We start from the raw sequence: 23,880 nt of genomic DNA, 5'->3' as shown, positions 1-23,880 counted from the left end.
AGAGTAACAAGAGGGCCAAGGTAAGCTGGGGGCTTTGGGCAGTAGGCAAAGAGGAAGGCAAAGTGTTTGAAAATGCAGAGATGAGGGACAAGATAGGTAGTGGGAGGAGTTAAATTGCCCTCTGGTTGTAGATGCAGGGCTGCCAAGTACATACATTTTCAGCAAATGACCATGGGGGACACTGCAACAGCCATAAATTCATTTGTAATCAGTCATAAACAGGACTGGTTATATCATCCATTTATTTAGTGCGATAGTAACAGTTGTTGAAGGCAAGGTCATTAAGTGAGGACTAGCCGTACATGAGTTGTTTAGTTGCATTGGCCTGAAAGAGTTTAGTTGTCACAGGAACAAATTAACCTCCTTGCATCCTATAAAATCTTAAGATGGTCTTGGTGTTCTTTGTACTTTTCAGAATACGGCTGGGTTGAAGAGTAATTATGTAAAGAAGGTGCTGTCTACTACAGCAGGTGTTCCTAGAGTTGCCAAGCACTACTTTAGCTTCATATCTGAAGTAATATTCATTGCTAGATTGCTACTGTTGACTGCAGATGCTAAGTATCTTATTGTTTTGCAGACCCAAGTTGCATTTGCTGACTGTGCTGAAAATATAAAATTTTTGCATGACTTAAAGAGCAAGAACATGCAACTCCTTTGGAAAGACACTTCTCTTAATAACATCACAATACTTTTCGCCAGGGCTGGCAAAATGCAGGAAGCTTGGTAAGACAAAAAAAAAAAAAAGAGTCCCTGCCAATAATTTGTATTTCTTTCTGGAGATAAATCTTGAAATAAAACAACTTATCCCAGGTTCCTGAACCATAGAAGTCAAATCTCTATCTAATTCAATTACAGTTACCATCTTTTGACTTTGACTCATTTATTCAGTGTAGAAGCAGAGTACAACTTTTACTCTTAAGTTTTCTTTGAAAACTTTCTTTGAAAACTTAAGCCCCGAAGTACGTTGGGGAGGCAGAGAGAGAATATAATGATATCTAGACCTTTAGCTATTGTTGCGTTTTCTTTTTCCTTCAAGCAGTTCCTGGAGGAGGAATATAAAGGCATGGAGCCTGATGTTAAATTTTAAGGTTGTACCAGTAAAGTCCACTATACTTTAATGCTACTGACTGGCTAGCTCACTTTTGCTTCACTTTTAGACTAAAGGCAGTTATATGTAGCATCTGGGCAGAAAAAAAGCCTTTTAATTGGCAGCATTTTTTACTAAGATAATAGAAATATTGTGGGCTGTTGTTTTTTTCTACTGCTGGAAAATGTCTACTTGTTCAAGAGTGAGGTATGAGTGAAGCTGCTACCACTCTTATAAGCCAGTTTGATCTTTATGGCTATAGATGTTTCCAAAAGCATTCACCAATCTTTGTCTATAACCCAATGAGAAACTAGTTTTTATAGTGCTTTTTGTTCCACAATATATGAACTGTTGTTAAAATTACTTAAATTCCATATTCTGTGAACATTTTGTTTCTTTTCCTAAGTAGAATTATATTTGATTCAATAGAGTTTTTTCATTTTGGGTTATTAGCAGTTAGAAAAAAAAACATTTTCTAATGGGATTTTGGATTTCCCTGGAGAATTAGTTGTAGTTTCTTTTTTTTTTTTCATTGACTACATAACTTATATTGTCGAAACATAAGATTTGGGATTATATATACAGGTAGTTCTTGATTTACAACCTTCATTTAGTGACTGAAATAAACTGCATTGCAAAAAGTGATGTACAAGAAGTCCTTGCACTTAATGACTCACAGCGTTTCCAAGGTCAAATGAACAAAATTTGGGTTCTTGGCATGTATTTACAATAATTGTGGTATCCCCTGGTCATGTGATCATTTGCATTTTTTTCCTGCTGGCTTAAGACAAGCAAAGTCACTGGGGAAGCCACATTCACTCACTGACTGCCTGATTCATGTAACAACTGCAGGGATTCATTAAAAAACTGTGGCTTTAAAAGGTTGTAAAATTGGGTGCGACTCACTTAACCATTTTGTTTAACAACAGAAATTTTGCTCTCAGTTGTAATTATAAACGGAGGACTACCAATAAGTCAAGTCTTTTGACGGACTTCTAATCATATTTTTTTCATCTCTCATTCAAATGTTAATTTTTATTTCTTTCCTCTCCAAATAGGAACATGCTACAGCTTTTTAAAAAATACTCTCATGTTCCCAGGTAAGTTTGCCTTTTAAAGTTTGCCCCTTGGAAGTCCTGATAATAAATGTCAGTCTTTACTTTCCCTTTGATTTGATCTGTTCATTAGCACTCAGGCTCATTTGACCCTTAGTTTTCTCCAGTGTTAGAATGCCGCTTTCTGCCATGCATTGTTCTGTGCTAGCCCAGTTCCATCACCAAATGTCAGCTTGTCATTTCCTCAGATGGATGGTGGTTTTGTTAGCAGAGCAAGTAGAGCTATCGAGGGAACTTCTCCAGTTGTAGGTGCAATAACGTCTGAATCCTCTACAGAAATTTACCTCCACTGCTTGAATACTGAAAGTTTAATTAGCCTTTGAAGCTTTTAATTCACCTTTAAAGACGTCTGTCTTTTGGTTACTGCAGAGAAGCATGAACTGGACAGGGAATGTATGTTTAGCTGCTAATTGTTAGTATTTGAGAAAAATAACCATTTCTTGGCCTACTCTTCAATATAGAAAAGAACATTGTGATAGTATCTTGAAGAGAAAACTGAGCTGCACTGTATTAATAATTTGACTGGAATCTACAATCTTTTTCTTTCAAAACTTTTGTTATAGCATTATTAATTTCTGATCCAAGTTGTCACTTGCTTGGATCAGCAGTTTGAAACCCTGAATTTCTGGTGATGTAGAATAGATAAAGCAGTGACCTTTATACTGTATATCATCAGAAGTTCAAGAAGCAGAAGATGGTTGCACAAGTCTTATTTTAGCAGTTTTTTAGAACAGAAAAATATAATTATTCAAGTTAAACTTTTCTGTCAGTAGGTGTTTCCCTTTGTCAAATTAAGATTCTCTACTTAGACTTTTTAGGAAAGCTGCTTTGGTTGGATAGATGTCTCTTCATGGAACTCCTCTAATTACTTGGGTTATGAAGAAGAGTTGCCTTTAGTGTTGTTTACAATAAATATTGGGTTATCAGGTTCAGAAATTTCTCACCTCACAGTAGTTTATTTAATTTATTTATTTATTCAACTTGTTCTCCCAATGTTCCCTAAAGGTGGCTTACCATCTCTAGATAGTTACCAGCATAATTTGGCAGATAAAATATTTTCCCATCAAACTATGTTACAGATGCCACTACAGTATCCATATCCCTTTTTCTCTTATGCAGTGATTTGACAGTGAAAGAGATGTTCAGCTGTATTAAACAAAGTAGCCAAGCAGATAAAGCACTTGAACTAGTAAAGCTGACTGCTGAATATGGTATACAATCAACGTCAGTGCTCGCCAAGACAACTCTAGAAGAATTTGAACTCTCTGAAGAACAAAGGTAAGTTTCAGCAAGTATGTAGTTGTAATGGCTACTGCTCAGAGCACCTGGGATATATCATGGAAATTTGCTGATGTAGTAATATTATTGACTATTTTGTTCCACTTATTTGAATTCATACCTGATGTTCTGCAAGAATTTGAGGCAGAGTACATCATCTTTCTCCCTTTTCCTGGCAGCACTTTAATTGGCAGCAACCTTCTATAGCTATAGAGAGACTAGCCCAAGCCATCAAGTGAGTGTCACGCCTTAGTTCAGTTTCCCTGTCCTGAGATATTTTGATCAGTATACCATATACTGCATCTTTCTTATGCAGGCATTCCTTGTCCCTTTTAATGCAGATATTTTTGCCAATAATAAAATTGTAGTTGTGCCAGCAGTTTGACAAATCTATAATTGTACTCATGTGGGGTTTTTTTTTTCTTTTTCCAGGCGGACTCTGATTGATATAGTAGAAGGAAACTCTGGTTATAAATAGGTGTCAGAAGAGAAACTACTTCCTCTTTTCTGAAAGAAAAACAACTTACCTGATTTCAATACAACTGTCAGGGAGTGGCCCTGAAAATCTCTATGAGCCTTGTACATAACTGTATTATATTGGTGTATTATCATGTGGATTCCCATCTGATGGCAATTGGTAGGAAGTTCTGGTTTCACCTGTTTTGGAGTGTTTGTTCTCGTTCTCCACAACCTCAGTTTTGAAAACCCAAATTATCTGCCAGAATCATAGAATTATTTTCTTATTATATTGCATCTACATTTTCCTTAGATGTGCTATCAGAAATAAAGAATAATCCACTTGCCTACTGGTGTTTTTTTTTAATTTAAACTAAATCTATTTGAACTGACTAAAGAGCTTCAGGACGTTACAAACTTCTAAAGATGTTTTTTATTTATTTTTATATACTGGTATATATATATATACTGATATATATCTGGCTATCTGTTTGAGTTATATATAATCAAAACTCAAACAGATAGCCCAGAATAAAAATATCACCATTGTTAGAATAGCACATATTTGTATCAATGTCACAATGTAGTTCTGCAGATTTGTTAATTTCGAAAGCAATATGGTGTAGAAAGTATTTCCCCCCTTAATTAAGTACACATTTGATTTGGTGGTGGATTTACATGTTTATTTTGAAAAACAAACTGATTTTGAAAATAGATTTGTGAATACACTTTTCCTGTAGCAAGGATAGTCTACATTTCTCCCTTGCTACAGTAGGCAGAGTCAAGAATGTAATTTTTTGAGGAAGGAGTACCTCCCTCTGAATTAACTAAGACAAGTCAATGGAATTCCAGCTGTGATCTTGATTCTTCTGGAATTTATAGCAGTTGCTGACTTATGGCCCAACATAGCTTGCTAAAAATGTACAAACAAAATATCTCTTACTTGGAATTCCTCATATCCCAAGTAGGTTCAATCATTCTACATTTGTCCAATTAATAGTGTTCCTTTACAAATGCTCCCTTGAGTTTTGGACAGAATAAAAGCAGGTGTGGCTCTGAATCCTGAAGAGCAAGAAGTTAATTTTGGTACGAAAATATGATCAATATGGAGAGTTATGATATCCTTTTTTTTTTGGAAGAGAAAAAAATGCCTTTTTCCTGAAAGCAGGGGCTACCTCCCAAGAAGGGAGATGTGTTCAAAACCAAATGCAGATCCCACAGATGCCACAAATGACAACTTGTGCACTGTACTATAGAAAAACACTTCACAGAAGTTGTGGAATTCCCAGCATGTTATCTGGAATAGTGAAAAGAGTAAAACCTAACTTGTTAAGAATATTGGGTCATCGGTCCAATAACAGCCCCTTACAAGACCAAACTAGGAAAATATTTATGCCCAAGACAAAAAAAAAATCTTATGAAGAAAACTCAGTGCTGTTATATCAATAACATAAGAGCAAGATGACTGATAAACATACTTTGTAAACTCACAGAAAAATGTAAATTTGCTAGTCAGCCAGATATTGTAATTATGCAGTCCTTGGTTCTCTGAGCTTGGTTGTTTATTTGCCAGTATTTTATTGTCCAATTAGATAAGGTCATCCCTCATTGGTGCCTATCTTTTGTTGGAAGGACAGAAGATAACATCACTTAGGTACCCATTTCTTTATAGTTATGGAATCGATAGCTATATTGGTGATATATGGGATAAATGGGATGAATATATGTGGCAAGTGCTTCATCTTTAGTTCCAAGAAACCAACATTGTTTTCTTGGTAGTTCATCTGCTCTAAGCTACCGTGCCTTTTAAATTCATTTCCTGTTCCCAAAAACTGGCATCTTTAGGGAAGGTGGGAACCACCAGGGTAGTAAGGAGCTCTGGTGGTGGAGTGGTTAGAATGCAGTATTGTAGGCTAATTGCCTAGAGTTTGATCCTGATAAAGCTCAAGGTTGACTCAGACTGTTGGGGATATGCTCACATTTATAAAATGCTCAGAGAGTCCTGTAAAATACTATGGGGTGGTGTTGCAATGTGTTGTCCCAGTGTCTAGAGCTGAGCGGGTTGGAAAGGGAATAAAAGATTCAGGCTCAATTTTACCAAGACCAAGTGGCTGTTGATTTTTATTTTACCCAATCCTAGATAATTTCTATAGGCAGTCATAGAAGGACCATTTTCCATTCAGGATAAGCATACAGATGGAATTCTCTTGATTAACAGGTTGAAGACCATGTGGCAACTATAGCTTGGAAGGTCTTTGCAGAGGTTCTTCTGTACCTGTTACAACTGGTACTAAGACTAGGAGACCATCTAGTCCAGTGATGGCTAACCTTTTTGTAAAGGGGTGCCAAAATTGTGCATGTGTGCGTTATTGCACACATGTGCATGCCCACAATTCAATGTGCCCCACCCACCTGTGCATGTGTGCAGGAACCCACACACGCACGCCGGGTGGGGCACATTTTTGCCCTCCCCAGACTCCAGAGGCTTTCCTGAAGCCTGGGGAGGGTGAAAAACAGGCCCAAAGGGCCAACCGGAAGTTTGGAAATGATTCATTTCCAGCTTCTGGGGGAGCCAGGGGCTATGTTCCCTCTAAGGTGCGCGGCTGCGCGGCCGCGCACATGGCTAGTAAATACCGTGCAGCAGCTTCTCACTGCCGCGCAGTGACATTTGCCGGACACGGACTGCAGTCTCTGCACTCTGCAGAACAGCTGCGGAATCGCGAACGAAACCCCCTCCAGCTAAACAGGAGTCTTAACAACATTTTTTAAAAAGTTTGGGTGGAATTGGTGCGGTTTATTATGCGGTTGCATGTGGGTGGCACCTCCTGATTCTCCGCGCTTTGGACCTGTCATTCAACAAAGCTTTTCGCTTGCGTGCAAGCTGGCGCCCTAAACGGGGCTGGCTCCGGTCGTCTCTTCCCTGCCTTTCCTTCCCTTTTTATGTCCTGTCTCGGACGTGCGGGCGGGCATGCGCATGCTGTGGACACGCCCGCTTAGACGCCGAGGTTGTTAGGTGCTTAGCTGCGTGCGTATCTCCCAACGTTAAAGGACGTCCCGGCTCCCCTCCCGCCGCCGCCGCCTTAGTCGCTTTCCCGGCCTTTGTCCCACCCGGCAGCCCTATGGAGGTCGTGCTTCTGCCTGGCAGCTGCTTGCTGAGAAGCCCGTGGAGGAGCAGGCGAGGGGCACTGTGTCTCCCCCAGGACCGAAAAGCCCCCTTTCTGCCTCTGCCTTTGTCGACGGCTGCGCTGAAGCCCCTTAACTCCTGGACCCCCCTCCCCAATATCTGGACCTTCAGTGTGCTGGGAAGTTGCAGGGGGAGGATGGAGAAAGCTCAGCCCGTCTTCGCTCCCCAAACTACAGAGATCAACACCCGGAGGAGGCCAAGTTTCCTCTGCCTTGGGGGAGTTTTAAAAGAGGGCAGCAGTCCAGGTGCCGGGGGGGGGGGGAAACTTCCGTTTTGTTTGGGATGAGGTGGAGCCGGTTCTCCCCGTCCAGATGTCCTGCGTGCGTATCTCCTGTTTTTTTCCCTCTTACGTGCCTCCTTGGTGCAGCAGGCTAACGCCGGCCAAAAGAGTGGGGCGGACAGCATGGCACAACTGGGTAAATTATAAACCACAGATTTTAATCCTATTTAATTTTTAATGGTATCAAATTTAGCTATAAAGTGGCCTTACCTACTTTCTCCCCCCTGGGCTGGCTAAATTCTGGCCTGGATTTCCTATTGTGCAATTTGTGTCATGGACTTCATCATTTTAAATTCCATTAAATGCCAGTACACATCCTTTCTGCCAAGAGATCAGAAAAAACAATGCTCTAATCTTCTGATATTTAAATGATTTATAATGTTGTTTAGATATATAATTTGGATTACATTTGAAAGCTCTGCATTGATTAAATACTATGGAATACAATCCTACAGCAGTTCTTCTTTCTTTTTTGGTTTTAGAAAAGGATAATTCCCTTTTTAGCCAGGCTTTTTGAATTGGTTTATTGTGATGTTAGCACTAGTTTTTAAGTAGATTTCAATTTAAAAAAAAATCTGTTAGTTGCTTTGAATGCCTTGGAGATGAAAAGATGGGGTACAAAACTGAAATAATAAAAAATTAGTACATTCATTTTGAAAAATAAATGCAATACTTGATTAATTTTATATCTTTATTCAAAATAGTTTTGGCAAGGGGGAGAGTTTCATGATAAATCATTTTATTACATTTATATTGCATTTATATATTATATTTATTACATTCATACTCCACATTATATATTGTTATTTTAGTGTTTATTGTCAATTTTGATTGGTATTATATTGATATATCTACTGATTTTAGTCATACTAAATAACAATTACTACTATTATTTATCAGCATTAAATATTTACAGTTTTTAATAGTGACTTAGTCATATTTTAGAATAATAGGATTATCTTTTGATAGGATAATTGGCAAAATCTAATTCAGATGTGATGGGTTGCATTCCAAAGGAATGTGAGAGGACAGGTTGCCTGCAAAATGCCAGGACCCAGGCTGTTGGTGCCATGTCTCTCTCTAGCCAGTCTAACAATGTAAAAGTTTAGCAGAGAGGCTTTTTTTTCCCAGTGTGACCAAAAAAGTATAGTGTTTGAGCGGCACATTTTCATGCCTGGCATTCATCAGGCTGAAACCTCACTCGCAATTGGCAGTTGACACTTGGAATGTTGCGCAAATATCCAGCAGACGTGACAACAGTTCAAACTGTTGCTCTCTTAGGTGCTCAGGCATGAAAATGTTCCGCTCAAACACTATACTTTTCCGCTCACACTGAAAAAAAATTAGAGGGAACATTGGCCAGGGGAGGCAATTTTCACTCTCCCCTCGTTTCAGGAAAGACTCTGGAGTCGGGAGGGTGAAAAACAGGCCCAATGGGCCAAACGGATGTTTGCTTCCGAACTTCCTGTTGGGCCTGTTTTTCACCCTCCCCAGGCTCCAAAGGCTTTCCTGAAGCCGAGGGCGAAAAATGGGTGCAGTGGGGCAACCAGAAGTTTGGTAACTAACTTCCAGTTGATCCATTGGGCCTGTTTTTTGCCCTCCCCAGGCTCCAGAGGCTTTTTGCCCTGCCCCAGCCCTCCGGAAGACTGAAAATCAGCTGGCCGATGCACACATGCACGCCGGAGCTGACTGTGTGCCGGCAAATATGGCTCTACGTGCCACCTGTTGCATGCGTGCCATAGATTCACCATAACGGCTGTAGTCACTTATATGCTGGTCACCTAATGTAAGGATTTACATTAGGCTGTGAGAATAATCTTGGAAAACAGGACAGAGCCACATCATAGACAATGGTAAGATGAAATCTGAATCCAAATGAGAAATAGGGTTGAAGGAAGCAGAAGGGATACTCCCTAGTTAGATAAAGGCTGGAGAGCAGAGAATTATTGTTACAATAAAGGTAATATTGATACAGATAGCTTTTATTCCTGGACTACTTAGAAGGACTGAGATTGTTATGTGCTCTGCAGGAGCTGCCCTTAAGCCACCTAGAAATTTATCTGTGGAGATTCTGTCATCCAGGTCATAGTTGTCTCAAATGTGTTTTTTTCTCCCCTCCCCCCCCACCCCCGTTCTATCAGAATCTATCCTTTCATTACCCCAAATCCAGTCTCCACATTAACACCTAATGAGTTGCACTAGTGGCCATTTAGCTTCTGGGTGTAAAGGAAGACACTTTTTACCACATATAATTTCTTTCCTGGCATAGGCCTGGTTCTTTGAGGGATCATTTATTTTAAATAATTTTCCTGTCCAGAGTTAACATCATATCCCATTAGACAAGCATTGTCATGTGATCAAACCCAGGAAGGGGACATATTTGTCAGTCCACTTTCCCTCTGGAATATTTCTTCAGAGATACACGACTTAATTTACCGTCATTTAAAAATGTCTCTTCGAGACATTTTTGTCTCAATTAGGGTAGTGAGCATGTCCTAAAATTGAATTGGTTATCTTTCAGCATTTTTGCCTGTTTTCTGCTGTAAGCCATCCAGATTCATCATGTAATCAGGTGGCATTATAAACCTTGTGCAACTGGATAGTATTGGCTATTGAAGATTTATAAGTAGTAGTTTTTTATGTGCCCCTTTGAGTGAATCTTGACTCCTGATGAGCGCTTGGACAAATCTCTGCAGTTTTCTTGGCAAAGTTTTTTCCCCAAAGTGGTTTGATCATTGCCTTCTTCCTAAGGCTAAGTGTGTGACTGGCCCAATGTCACCCAACTGGCTTTGTGCCTATGGCAGCACTAGAACTCAGATCTTCCAGTTTCTAGCATGATGCCTTAACCACTAATTTAGTCAAGAGAAATATTGGTAATTTTGAGAAAGGTTGGGTGATGTTATATTGTTAATCTAAGGAGAATTACTCTTGAAGTGTTCCACAAGAAGTCCAAAGAAGAATGCCAGAACTGCGGATGAAAGTATGGCTGAACATTGCAAAATTGAGGCACTGAGAGAACTTTCCTGCCCTTTGCAAATATTTCAGAAGCTAAAGATAGATGGAAAAGAATGAGTGTTGGTCCTACCTGAACACGCTTTCTCCTTAAACAGGGAGAGAGAAGAGGTCTGGCAATGTAAAGTAGAAATCGGACTCCCTATTCCAGCGATGGCGAACGTTTTTTGGCTCGTGTGCCACAAATGGGAGGAGCGCAGGGGGGTTGTGTGTGGGCGTGCCACACCCATAATGCAATGCGCGACCTCCCAGTGCGCATGCGCGCACCCCCCTATTTTTACATGCTTTTTTCGCCCTCCCCAGGCTCCAGAGGCTTTATAGGAGCCTGGGGAGGGCGAAAAGAGCCTCCCCCGGAGGCTTCAGGGACCGTTTGGAGGCTTCCCTGAAGCCTTCGGAACGCTCAAAAGGATCCTCCGAGCAAACCGGAAGTGACTTCCGGGTTGCTCGGACAGTCGTTTTAAGCGCTCCGAAAGCGTCAGGGAAGCCTCCAGATGGTCCCTGAAGCCTTCGGAACGCTTAAAACCACCCTCCGAGCAAACCGGAAGTGACTTCCGGTTTGCTCGGAGGGTCGTTTTAAGCACTCCAAAGGCATCAGGGAAGCCTCCGGACAGTCCCTGAAGCCTTCGGAACGCTTAAAACCACCCTCCGAGCAAACCAGAAGTGACTTCCGGTTTGCTCGGAGTGTGGTTTTAAGCGCTCCGAAGGCGTCAGGGAAGCCTCCGGACGGTCCCTGAAGCCTTCGGAACACTTAAAATGACCCTCCTAGCAAACCGGAAGTCACTTTATTTTTTTAACATAGGAATAAATGGGAAAACTCAATTGATTCATACTGGAGGAAAAAAATAGTGGTGTTGCCTTTAATGCTCAGGTAAATGGCTTTCAGGGCTTATGCAGAATTTGCTTGGGAGAAATTTTTATCAAAAATCATAAAGAAAATGTGTAAATGTTCCATTGATAAAAGCACACATTGAAAATTGAAAATCTGTCAATATCAAATAGGAAATATTTATATTTCTACTTTGGAAACAGACAAAAGGGAAACTGACAGATTATTTCCACATAATTTTATGCATTTTTCATCTGCTTCTGACACAATCTGATTGTTTTTTTTAATCTATCCAAGCAGCAGTGGAAAAAAAATCGTTTAAATATCATTTATTTAATTGAGCCAAATGGCAAATCAGTAAGAGGTTATAAACATTATTTTGGTGGGTTCACAAGCTCAATCAGTAATACCTGGAAACTGTGTTATGTAGATTAAAACAAAAACAAAAACACATTCCAGACATGATAAATGGCTGAAGGAAAAAATGCAAATGCAACAGATGCTAAGATTTATAAGAGTACTAGGAGATGGGACTTTTTTCCCCACAATGACACTTGAGTTGCTTGCATGGTTTGGAACCAATTTAGGTCTCCCACCAATTCCCAGTACTGTTGCAAATCTTGTATGTTGGTTGACTAATGTTAAAGATATAGGAGTCCTGCATAGCTGGCTTATATTAATCCACCTGAGTTGTTCCCAAGCCCACAGCACTAGCATAAGTAGTTAGGATATCCACCACTTGCTTTGTTTCCAAGGTCATCCGAGCTTCATTCAGCCAGTCCTGTGCCACCCTTCTGGGTTCTCCTTTCAGCTGATTGATGAATTTAGCTGCTAATTCTAAGTCTCCATGTTCAATGCAGTAGGAAGCATAAGAGAACAATTTATATGTGTCCAGGTCTTCGGGGCCAAGCTCAGTCGGTGGCTTCAGCTGCTGAGGATAAAACAAGAGAAGGGACTGCAGATAAGACAGAAAATATTGATACAAGCTGTTTCTTGTCTCATCTATCAATGCCACTCTTTTAGCCAGCTTCTGGACTGTGTGAAAGCGTGCCCTTAGTGCCTCCTGCGTGTATACCCCACGACTGAGTGATTCTTGAGGAAGGGTAGCTGTTAAGGCCCGGGTAAATTCATCATCAGGACAGCTGAGTTGGATGGACTGTACTGCATCCTCCAAAGGTTCTGTGGGACTATCCCCAGCAGCAGTTTCCATGCTTTGCTTTAAAGCTTCAACTGAAAGCCACAACTGATGGGCTTTCCTGGCTTCTTCTGCAGCAACCACCTGGCCTGTAATATAAAATCCCATACATTTAATGGAAAGAAAATCTAGAATGCACAAACATGTTCATGTATAGCTTGAACACATTCTAAATCAATAGACACAACCAAATTTATAATGCAGCTCATAGCACTTTATAGTAAAGCTAAGCCATTGACACGAAGAATGGCAGAAATAATTTTCTTTCACTGTTGTAAAATAGTGTTTTTGAGAGGCCAAGCTACATGAAAATTGCCTAGCGACTGGACTGATGCTATTCTGTCCTGTTAAGACTCTTCCCTAATCAGACCAGCTTCCAGTAAGGAGGAGTAGAAGGAAAGCAGGTGGCGGCAGTAGTGGGAGTGAGAGTTGTTCTGGGAATGAGAAAGGAATGGTTTCTTTTACTTGGTGGAAATGGAGCAGCTGGAAGCAGCCTAAGGCTAAGAAAGAGAAAACATCTTCAGCAGTAGGCCTCACCAACTTGTAAAATGCTTTTTAAAGCTAAAATAAAAATCCTGGTGGCTTGACAATTGGCATGTATTTGTTTCATTTTTATTTTATTTATATTCTGTTTTCATTTTTTTATAAACAACTCAGGGTGGCAAACAATATTGCTTTCTCCTATTTTCCCCACAACAGCTCTGTGAAGGGAACTGGGCTGAGAGAGACTGGTAGAAGCCTGGCTTTCATGGTTAAAGGGGGACTACAACTTCCAAGTGCTTTGCTTTATAACCAGATATTAGGTTATAAAGACATTAGGTGAGATGTTAAGTAACATCTGGCCTGATAGCAACAAGTATGTCAGTGGGAGTGTTCTGCAGTCATGTAATTGCCATTTTTGACTTTCAGCCAACTTCTGACAAGCAAAGTTAAGAGGGAAAGCTATTTGGGTAACTGTGATTCACTTAATGTCAATGCAAAAGGAAAATAAGGTGTGACTCACTTATGACCACTTTGCTTAGCAACAGAAATTACTGAATTGTAAGTCACAGATTATCTGTACTGATTTAGTATACAATTTAATTCTTCCACAGAGTTTGAAAGTTTCCCATTGGAAATGAAAGAGCAACACAGAAATCAGCCTGTTTATAAATACTAGATTATTTTACCTATTAACTCAGGATAAACTTTCTGGTACAGAACTAGATTGCTAGAATGGAATTACCATCTGCAAAACAAGCAGATAAATAAATAAGCCACCCAGATTTTACTAAAGATAGCACATTCTTGTTATAACTGTACATGCCGCACTCACTTTCAACTGCCTGTTCAATTCCCCTCAGCCTGGCATAAGCTGTATTGATATCCAGAGTGAAGTTGTCAATCTGTTCCTGATGAAGATGTTTATGTTGAAGTTCTTGTTCAGTGAGTTTTTCAGATAAATTCTGAAAGAAAAAAAAACATAGTGAAAATGTGTTCACATTATGAGGGGCAAAATTGGTCCTCCCTGAGCTTGGTTATTTTCTTGCAGACATTTCATTATCCAAACTTAGTAACAGCATCAATGCTAGTAAGGAGTAAAGTTTACTCTCATTTTATATTCAAGTGGCTTGCCCTGTCAAGAACCCCTCATAAGCTACAAGTATTTCCTTTATTGGTGTTCTCACTGTATTATGTTCATGTTTGCAAAACATCCTTATATCCTTAATCTTCATGCACTGAGTAGACAATCTTAAGAGAGAATCTTCTGACATTCAGCAGAATACATTTTTTATTCTCCATATATTCAAGAGCACCAAGAAGCTTAATGGCATGGAGATACAACTTAAATTTCTATAAATATAAACCAGTAAGGGACTTGCCAAGTGGAGCAGAAGAGCAAATTAGGATAACAGATTGAAAATTTCATTTGAAAATTGTCCACTAAGATCAATATTTCAAAGTTCTGGGGCTGCAAAAGCAAGGTTACTACACCAAGATTGCACAGAGATGATTTCCCCAATTTCCTAATTATAAGTAATATTTTATAGCAATATTCATCTCAAATAACTATTCCCCAAAGGAAAAAAAATGTTAAATTCATTATTAAATATTTCTGGGAATGTTTTAAAAAATAATTATGAAAGATCATATTCTACTGAAAGATTTTTAAAAAGTTTACTCCATAAATTATCTGCCACGTCTTCCCTCCCCCCCTCTCCCATTTACCATCTGGGAATATACCAGTACTCTAGATATTTAGAATTTCATCATGAATTTGATAAAGGAAATTCCAAGATAGCCACAGATGAATATACATCTGAATAGAGACGTACATGAATCAGCAAATGTATACAACTATCAGGGGAAACCTTTCCCTTTTATGTTTCTCTCCACCTCCTTTGCATGGCAGTAGGCCATACTACCCACTGAGTTTCCCAATGCTTTCCTTTCCTTTTAGTATCCTCTTAGCTGCTATGTTTCATAGAATTCAAGCCCAGCTTATCTGTTTTTGTCCAGCAGCTTGTTTTTCTTATCTCCCTTTAGACATTGCCACTGTATTATTCAAATCCAATAGAACCAGGTTTTCTCATAATCTTACTAGGCTCCTCCTCTCCCTTGTGCTCATTTTTCGGCTGCTGTCGGTGTCTTTCCTCAGCCCACAAAACACCTCTACCTAGATCCATGCCCAGACCAAGAATGCTTCATGTCCAAGACAAGCAAAGCAGATTTCTTTCATTATGGATACGCACTATTCAACACTTGCTGTTCAACACAATGCACAAAATGCACAGAACATTTTGCAATTCCTCAATTCTAAAGAATACTTGCACATACAGGTGAAACTCAAAAAATTAGAATATCGTGCAAAAGTTCATTTATTTCAGTAATGCAATTTAAAAGGTGAAACTAATATATGAGATGAGGCTCATTACATGCAAAGCAAGATAGTTCAAGCCGTGATTTGTCATAATTGTGATGATTATGGCTTACAGCTCATGAAAACCCCAAATCTACCATCTCAGAAAATTAGAAAATTATTTCACCTGTAGGTTAGTTCAAAGGAGATTGTTGGTGTTTAATAATAATAATAATAATAATAATAATAATAATAATAATAATAATAATAATAATAATAAAATTTGAATTTATTAGCCGCTCCCTCTCCACACAGGACTCGGGGCGGCGTACAATAAAACATATAAAACATAAAAACATATGTGCAAACACATAAACATCCAAATACACACATATACAAAGACATACATGCACGGAGGAGGTAACAAATTACATCACATTAGGAATGTTAAAAATCAGCCATTAAAATACCCCAGTAATAATAACACAATTTAAAATTCAAAAGGACTGTCAGGAGGAATAAGAAAAAAGAAATTACGGTTGAGCCAGGCCAGATAATTGAAAGAGGTGGGTCTTCAGCTGTACACGGAAGGAGCGGAGATCGGAAGTAATCCTGATGTCACGGGGGAGGTCATTCCACAGGGCTGGGCCCATCACAGAGAAGGCTCTGCTCCTGGGTGTCGCCCCCCGACACTGTTTAGTGGACGGCACCCGAAGAAGTCCCTCTCTGTGTGAGCGGATTGGTCGTAGGGATGCATGGAAGCAACTGGTTGAACCGGGGGGCCGGAAGCCACAGCCACTCCGTCTTGGAGGGGTTGAGTTTTAGTCGGTTGCCATCCATCCAGACCCATACGGCCTCCAAACACCGGGACATCATTTCAACGGCCTCGTTGGGGTGGTTCGGGGTGGAAATGTATAGCTGAGTATCATCAGCATACAGATGATATCCCACCCCAAAACCACGGATGATCTCGCCCAGCAGTTTCATGTATGTGTTGAACAGGAGAGGCGAGAGCACCGACCCCTGTGGCACCCCACATGTGAGGGGGCTCAGGGTCGATCTCTGCTCCCCTGCCAACACACGTTGTGTCCGGCCAGAGAGGTAGGAGCCAAACCACCGTAAAACGGTGCCCCTGACTCCCAGCCCCTCTAGCCGGTGCAACAGGATACCATGGTCGATGGTATCGAACGCCGCCGAGAGATCTAATAGGACCAGGATAGAGGAACAACCCCTATCTCTGGCCCTCCAGAGATCATCAACCAACGCGACCAAGGCCGTCTCCGTGCTGTGCCCGGGTCGGAAGCCGGACTGGCGCGGGTCTAGATAATCATTCTCCTCCAGGTGACGTGGAAACTGTTGTGCCACCACACTCTCTACAACCTTCGCTAAAAAGGGAAGGTTGGAGACTGGATGATAATTGACTAGCTCCGTTGGGTCCAGGGAAGGCTTCTTGAGCAGGGGCCTCACAACCGCCTCTTTCAAGGCGGCCGGCAGAAACCCCTCGCCCAACGAAGCGTTCACTAGGCCCAGGAGCCAGTCGCGTGTAACCTCCCAGGATGCCAGTACAAGCCAGGAGGGACACGGGTCCAATAAACATGTGGTAGGTCACAGACGTCCACGCAACCTGTCCAAATCCTCGATGGCAACCGAGTCAAACTCCTCCCAGAATGGTCCCTCAAGACTCGCCTCGGGCGCCTCCACTGGACCACTGAAAGGGGCCCATCCCATCCGGATTTGAGCGACTTTGTCCTGTAGATATTTCCCAAACTCCTCTGCTCTGCCCTGTAAAGGGGCTTCCCACGGCCTCTCAAACAAGAGGGAGCGTGTCACCCGAAACAGGGCGGCAGGGCGGTTATCTGCGGACGCAATAAGAGCGGCACAATGTTGACGTTTGGCCGCTCTTAATGCCACAAGGTACGTCCTCAAATAGGCTCGTGCCTGTGCTCGGTCAAATTCGGAACGGGAGGATCTCCAACGACTCTCTAGGCGTCTCTTGTGGCGTTTCATCACCCTTAGCTCCTCGGTGAACCAAGGGGCCAGGGTGGTTCGTCGCCGCAGGAGAGGCCGCAAAGGCGCCACTCGGTCTAGGGCCCCGGCAGTCGCACTATTTCATGCGTCTACCAGGTCCTCCACCCGGGGGCGGGTCAGGTCTACAGGAGGTGGCCCAAGCTCCGTCTGGAACTTATCTGGTTCCATCAGGCGCTTGGGGCGGAACCATCTAATACCTTCCGGTTCCGCTTCCCCGCAGAGGGGGGTAGCACCAGGGAAGTCAAGTCGGAGAAGTGAGTGATCTGACCATGACAGGGGACTAATAGTTGAATCCCCTATTCCCAGATCACTCGTCCACTGGCCAGAGACAAAGACAAGGTCCAGCGTGTGGCCCCCCTCGTGAGTAGGGCCCTGAATTAATTGGGTCAGGTCCATGGCTGTCATGGAAGCCATGAACTCCCGAACCCTCTCAGACGCTTCTCCCATCGACGGCAGGTTAAAATCCCCCATCACTAAAAGTTTGGGGGTCTCAACCGCCACCGATGAGATCAGCTCGAGGAGTTCAGGCAGGGCCGCTGATGTATAGCGAGGAGCCAGGTATACTATCAGCAGGCCCAACTGCCTCCCTGGGCCCCATCTCACGACAAGGGACTCACACCCGGATGTCTGCGGCACAGTGAACTCTCTCGGCTCCAAGTCTTCCTCCAACTTGAATTAGGCAAAACATTAAAAAGTGGTACTTTACAATGGATTAGAAAGTATCTGAGGATGCTGGAAAAAGTGCTTTCACATAGTTCTTCTGTAAAAAAAAATGGATAAAACATGTAGCTACATCTTTGAAAGACTTTGCATGGTTACTTCAGGGCTTTTCAAGATGTTGTTGCTTCAGAATTTCTCCCTGAATTGTTACTAAACCAAAGCAGAGAAAGACATAAAAGAAGCCATCCTACAAAGTACTTCTCCAAATGTTTTCTGCAGTCCTGGTATTTTCTTATTGCATAATAAAAAAAATTTCTGAGAATGCGAGAAGCACTGGACTTAAAGAACATTTCACTATAATAAAGCAAACTCCCACCTGGTCAAATTGTTGCTTCAGTTCTAGTTCTTGAATTCTGATAACATCTCTTAAATGATCAGCATGTGCGGCAGCTTGTCGGCGTAACTGAGTTCGCATTTCACTTTCCATAACTGCTTGAGCTTCTTCAACCTGTTAGAAAAATTATTGGTATTTGCATCTTTAAAAATTACCTGTGAATCTGTAAACTACGTCATTAGTTTAATAATATTTTTATTACATAGAAAGGACACAAAACAGTGCTCTATTTTCCAGAATTCCAGAATTTTACAAAAAAAACCAACCAAATAAACAAACAAACAAGGAAATAGGAAGAAGCAAAAACCCTTTAAAAACTAGATACTAGGTATTTCAGCCACAAGGTCTGAAATTATACTGTAAAACCTAGTCTCAGTGCTGAGAATGTAATACTTAATTCAAATTTACATACCGTATTTTTCGGAGTTTAAGATGCATCTTTTTCCCTCAAAAAAGAGTGAAAATCTGGGTGCGTCTTATACATTGAATACATCATTTTTGGCCTCCTGAAATCCCGCCCCTTTGCAAAAATGGCCGTGCACAGCCTTTAGGAGGCTTCCAGAGTGCTTCTGGGAGCTGGGGAGGGCAGAAATGTCCATTTTTTGCTCCTTTTCTGGCCCCCAGCCCCCGGGAGCACTCTATAAGCCTCCTAAGGGCTATGCACGCCCTTTTTCTTGACAAAAATGGGCCTGTTTTCGCAAAAAACGGGCCATTTGTTGCTTGTTTGGGGTGGGGCAGCCCCCAGGAGCACTCTATAAGCCTCCTAAAGGCTATGCATGCCCTTTCTTTGACAAAAAATGGGCTCGATTTTTCAAAAAATGGGCTGTTTTGGGGAGGTCTGCAGAGTACAAAAACTTGTTTTTTTAATTTTCCTCTTCAAAATCTCCCAATCACACATCTGAAAACACATCTATTTGGATGAAGTCAAAGTATAAAAATACTTCTTACATTTCTTGTTTGGAGGTACTTTTCAGAATAAATCTGGACATGTGTTTATTCTTTAAACAGACTGGTACATAGAACATCAGAGTTGGAAGAGACCTTGGAGATCTTCTAGTCCAACCCCGATCAAGCAGGAAGCCCAATACCATTTCAGACAAATGGCTGTCCATTCTCCTCTTATAATCTCTAGTGATGGAGCACCCGCAATTTCTGAAGGGAAGCTGTTCCACTAGTTGATTGTTCCCACTGTCAAGAAATTTCTTCATTCTAGGTTGCTTCTAGGTTGATTAGTTTCCATCTATTGCTTCCTGTCCTCCCTTCTCTTGCTTTGAAAAATAAGTTGACCCCCCTCTTCTTTGTGGCATGAAATATTGGAACACTGCTATCATGTTGCTCCTAGTCCTTTTTACTATACATACCCAATTCTTGCAACCGTTTTACAGGTTTTAGCCTCCAGCCCCCTAATCTTTGTTGCTGTTCTCTGCACTTTTTCCAGAATCTCAACATCTTTTTTATATTGCATCTAAAATTGGATGCAATATTCCAAGAAGGGTCTTACCAAGGCCTTGTAAAGTGGTACTAGCACTTCATGTGAGCTTGATTCTATCTCTCTGTTAATGCAGCCTAGGATTCTATTAGCTTTTTTGGCAGCTGCAGCACACTGCTGGCTCATATTTAAGTGATTGTTCGCTATGAATCTAAGATCCCTCTCACAATTACTGCTATTAAGCCAAGTTTCATATATCTATACCAGTGATGGCTGGTATAGAACTTTTTTGGCATCAAATGCCGAAAAGGGACTATTTTGCACACACACACACATACTCATCTGGGCCACAACCAGGAAGAGGAGTTGTCCAGTTACTGCTGTGCATGTGATCAGCTGGCCGATGCCAGAAAATAGAAGACCAGCTCTTCAGGTTTCCTGCTGCACACACAAAAGCCAGCTGATCACTGCGTGTGCATGCACGCCAGAAACCTGGAAGAACGGGCGACGCAGCGTGTGCCAGGCGACATGGCTCCGCATGCCACTTTGGGCACATGTGCCATAGGTTCATCATCACGGATCGATACCTATACATTTGATTTGTCTTGCCTAAGGGTAAAATTTTATTTTCTCTACATCAAATTTCATTTTGTTAGATAGGGCCTAGTGTTCATATCTGTCAAGATCCATCTGGATCTTGCATCTATCTTCTAGGGTGTTGGCTATTCCTGCCAGCTTGGTATTATCTGCAAATTTGATGTTCCCTTCTATTCTCTTCATCTAGATCGTTTATGAAGATATTGAAGAATACTGGGTCTAAAACAGACTCTTGGGATATTCCACTGCTTATTTCTCTCTATGTAGTTGTAGTTCCAGTAAGGCAGGGGTGTCAAATGCAAGGTACTTAAATCCAGCCGCGGGGCTTGCCTGGAAACATCAAAGGACCAGCCCAGTGTGTCTCTGGCAACCAAAACAGGGCACGTTCCCCCCACGCCACATTTTGGCTGGCAGTGCTTCAGGAGGCCATCCAGTCCAAAAATGGGGTGGGGGCCATGTGTGATCTCCCCGCGCCCCGTTTGGCCAGCAGGGTGCTGAAGGAGGCCGTCTACCCCGTCTCCTCTTCCTGGATGGCCCACGGAGAACTACAGTGCTGATCCAGCCCTTGAAGGGCATCTTTCAGAAACCTGACATCTGACATCCAGCCATCAGTGACTTGGATTGGATGCCCCCCTGGCGGTTGACATGCGCCTTGGTGGCTACATTGTCCATGAGTAGCATAACATGGTGTCCCTGAATGGTCGACTGGAAGTGAAACAGAGCCAGTCTCGCCACTTTTAGCTCCAGCCAGTTTATGCTGTGCTTGAGATCACTGGCGGACCACCTGCCCTGTGCAACTTGGTTGTTGAAATGGGCCCCCCATCCAAACAAACTGGCGTCAGTCGTGATGGTTAGACGATGTGGTTTGTGGAAAAGGCTGCCCTTGTTCAGCGCAGGAGACTGCCACCACTGAGGGATTGCCGAACCTTGTGAGGGACCGGTATCAAGACAGGTGAGTTGCTGGTTTTGGCTCTTTGGTGGGGCAGAAGGCACCATTGGAGATGTCGTGAGTGCAACCTCGCCCACAGTACAATTGACAGGAAGGAGATCAATTTGCCTAGAAGCTTTGACAGCAGGGCAATGGGCACACCCGTGACGTATGCACCTGTTGTACGAGGCAGGTGATGCTGAAATCCGTTCCTGAAATAGAAAGACTTGGCAATTGACAGTGTCTATTATGGCCTTGAGATGCAGCAACCTTGTGGTGGGAGTGAGGTGGCTTTTTTCCAGGTTGATGGAGAACCCGTGGACTTGAAGCGTTCTCATTGTCACCTGGAGGTCTCTGATTGATTGTTGGTAAGATGACGACTGGATGAGGATGTCATCCAGGTAGGCTTGGATTCGTGACCTCAGAGACGCTACTACAGCTGCCAGAATCTTTGTAAAGGTCCTGGGGGTCGATGACATGCCGAGTGGCAGAACCATGTACTAATAATGGTGGCCTGCATAATAGAATCTCAGGAACCTGCGGTGAGCCTTGCAAACTGGGATGTGGAGTACACTTCTCGGAGATCTATAGACGTTAGCAGTTCCCCAATATTGACTGGAGGGACTGCATTTTGAAGCGTTTGTATACAAGGTGTTAATTTAGCTTCTTTAGATCTAGGATCCCCCTCTCCCCTCCCGAGCTCTTTGGGACTAGAAACAGGATGGAGTAGAAGCCTAACTCTTCTTATCCTGCTGGTACCGGTTCTATGGCCCTTATCTCCCGTAGGTGCTGGATTTCCTGCTCCATCAGGGACCTTTTGGTTGGGGAGGAAGAGATGGGACAGCAGATGAAGTGGCGGGGGGAGGGTAGATGAATTCCAGGGTCAGACCCAGTCAGATTGTTTGGAGTACCCACTGGTCCAACGTGGTCTGTTCCCATCAGGCCTGAAATAGCTGCAGCTGGCCTCCAATGGGAGCCATCTGCTAGATGTCACTTATAGCGATAGAAAGGCCTGGAGCCTGATCTGCCATGAAAGGGCCAATTGGAAAAGGATTGTTAATGGCCCATATCCCAAAATGGCTGATGGTCCTGTGACTGGTCGGACCCGATTGTACGGACGGTGATACTGTCCAGTACTAGTGGATGGTTCAGAGACACGAAAGGGTTGCTTTCTGAAATAACCAGAACCATTGCGTTTCATCTTTTTAGTTACAGATGGCATAACCTTCTTTTTGTCTTTGTTTTCGACGAGGACCAGGTCCAAGGCCTCCCCAAAAAGTTTTCCTCCCTTAAAGGGAGCAGAGGCCAACTTCAACTTGGACCTCATATTGGCGTTCCAGTGGCAAAGCCACAGGAGCTGCCTAGTAGTGATTGGAAGCCAGGACCCTGGATGCGAACTTGGCAGAATTGAGGGTAGCATCCGCTGTGCATTCTGCTGCTAAGATCTTATTTAACTCCTGCCTCAGCTTAGTATCGCCCACCGGGAGTTTGCCAGAAAGCTGTTGGAGCCAGAGGAGAGAAACCTAGACATGAAGGATGTGGAAGTGGTCGTCTTTATGGTGCAGGCAGCTGCCTGATGGGTCTTGTGGCATGCCTTTTCCGACCTTTTGTCCTCCGCCTTCAAGCCTTCTAGGAGGTCAGGCGGTAAGACTGAGGAAGATGTAAGAGCTTGGATCGGAGGGTCCACCTGAGGCAATTTTAATAGATTTTCCAAGGTGGAATCCACCGTGTAAAGTTTCTTATCACTGTTACTAGGCATGGCAAGAGTGCCCAGTTGTACCCACTGTAACTAACACGTTCAGAAATAATTTTGGAACTGGCACAATTTCTTGGGGAACGACCGGTTCCTCAAAGAGCCCTTCAGTTGGGTCCAATGGATCAACAGTGGCCGGATCGGTGGCAGTTGCTCCCATACGGGTGGCGGTCTTGGCCTTGTTCAAGATGGTCTTGAACAAAGTATGCTTAAAAAGTCCAGCAAGGGCTGGCTTATCCATGACGGTTCCCTCATCCCCAGAAAATTCCTGCTCGGGAGGAACCTTCTCATCTACAGCCGAATCCTCACTATCCAGCGAAGAATGGGGAGAGGCAGACCCTTGGGGAGCCTCTGAATGGGGGGCTCTAGAGTAAGTAGACTTGGACCTGCGGGGCCGCTTAGCTTGTTGTTTGAGGCGGTCCACAATGCCCTAGGAGATGGCCCTGGCTATAACCTCCTGCATCTCAGGAGACAGGGCAGGTCCTTGATCCTCTGCAGGCCGTGTTTGTTTTACAGGCTGCTAGGGCAGGGGATGCTGTGGTGCCAATGGTATGACTGGGGAGAAGTCCTCCTCCGCCTCCAAAGGACATTGGAACAGATCTGCATTGTTCTCCATGGATGGTCTAGGGGAGCCAGCAGAAACTAATGAAGCATCTGATGAGAATTCCTGACCCTCACCTCACTATCCGACGGGGAATGCCTTGGACTGACAGGGCTGGTACTTCAAGCGATCCCCTTGTGTGGTCTGGGGAACTAGCCACTGACTGCTATTGGGCCTTCTCGAATTGTTTCTCAGCGCCTTTTGGTGTCTGAGAACAA

General features: G+C 42.8%; 2 protein-coding genes across 3 annotated transcripts in view; one reads left to right on the top strand and one right to left on the bottom strand.

Moving 5' to 3' along the window:
- The window catches only part of PTCD3 (pentatricopeptide repeat domain 3), a 41,011-nt gene extending 36,728 nt beyond the window's left edge, over positions 1 to 4,283 (top strand). The window contains exons 21-24 of the mRNA XM_081970075.1: positions 578 to 723; positions 2,146 to 2,187; positions 3,322 to 3,480; positions 3,913 to 4,283. Of these exons, the coding sequence (XP_081826201.1) occupies positions 578 to 723; positions 2,146 to 2,187; positions 3,322 to 3,480; positions 3,913 to 3,958 (393 nt within the window). The 3' untranslated portion in view covers positions 3,959 to 4,283. The remainder of the gene's footprint in view (positions 1 to 577; positions 724 to 2,145; positions 2,188 to 3,321; positions 3,481 to 3,912) is intronic.
- A 7,269-nt stretch (positions 4,284 to 11,552) lies between these two features.
- The window catches only part of IMMT (inner membrane mitochondrial protein), a 43,447-nt gene continuing 31,119 nt past the window's right edge, over positions 11,553 to 23,880 (bottom strand). For both annotated transcript variants that reach the window (XM_081971598.1, XM_081971599.1), the window contains 3 exons: positions 18,337 to 18,468; positions 13,749 to 13,878; positions 11,553 to 12,522 (listed from right to left, as the gene is read on the bottom strand). In XM_081971598.1, coding sequence (XP_081827724.1) covers positions 11,915 to 12,522; positions 13,749 to 13,878; positions 18,337 to 18,468 — 870 coding nt within the window. In that variant the 3' untranslated portion in view covers positions 11,553 to 11,914. The remainder of the gene's footprint in view (positions 12,523 to 13,748; positions 13,879 to 18,336; positions 18,469 to 23,880) is intronic.

Source organism: Natrix helvetica (assembly GCF_964273705.1).
Source record: "Natrix helvetica genome assembly, chromosome: Z".
Classification (NCBI taxonomy): Eukaryota; Metazoa; Chordata; class Lepidosauria; order Squamata; family Natricidae; genus Natrix; species Natrix helvetica.
Note: the sequence above shows the minus strand (reverse complement) of the source record. Positions and strands in the feature narration are given on the sequence as shown.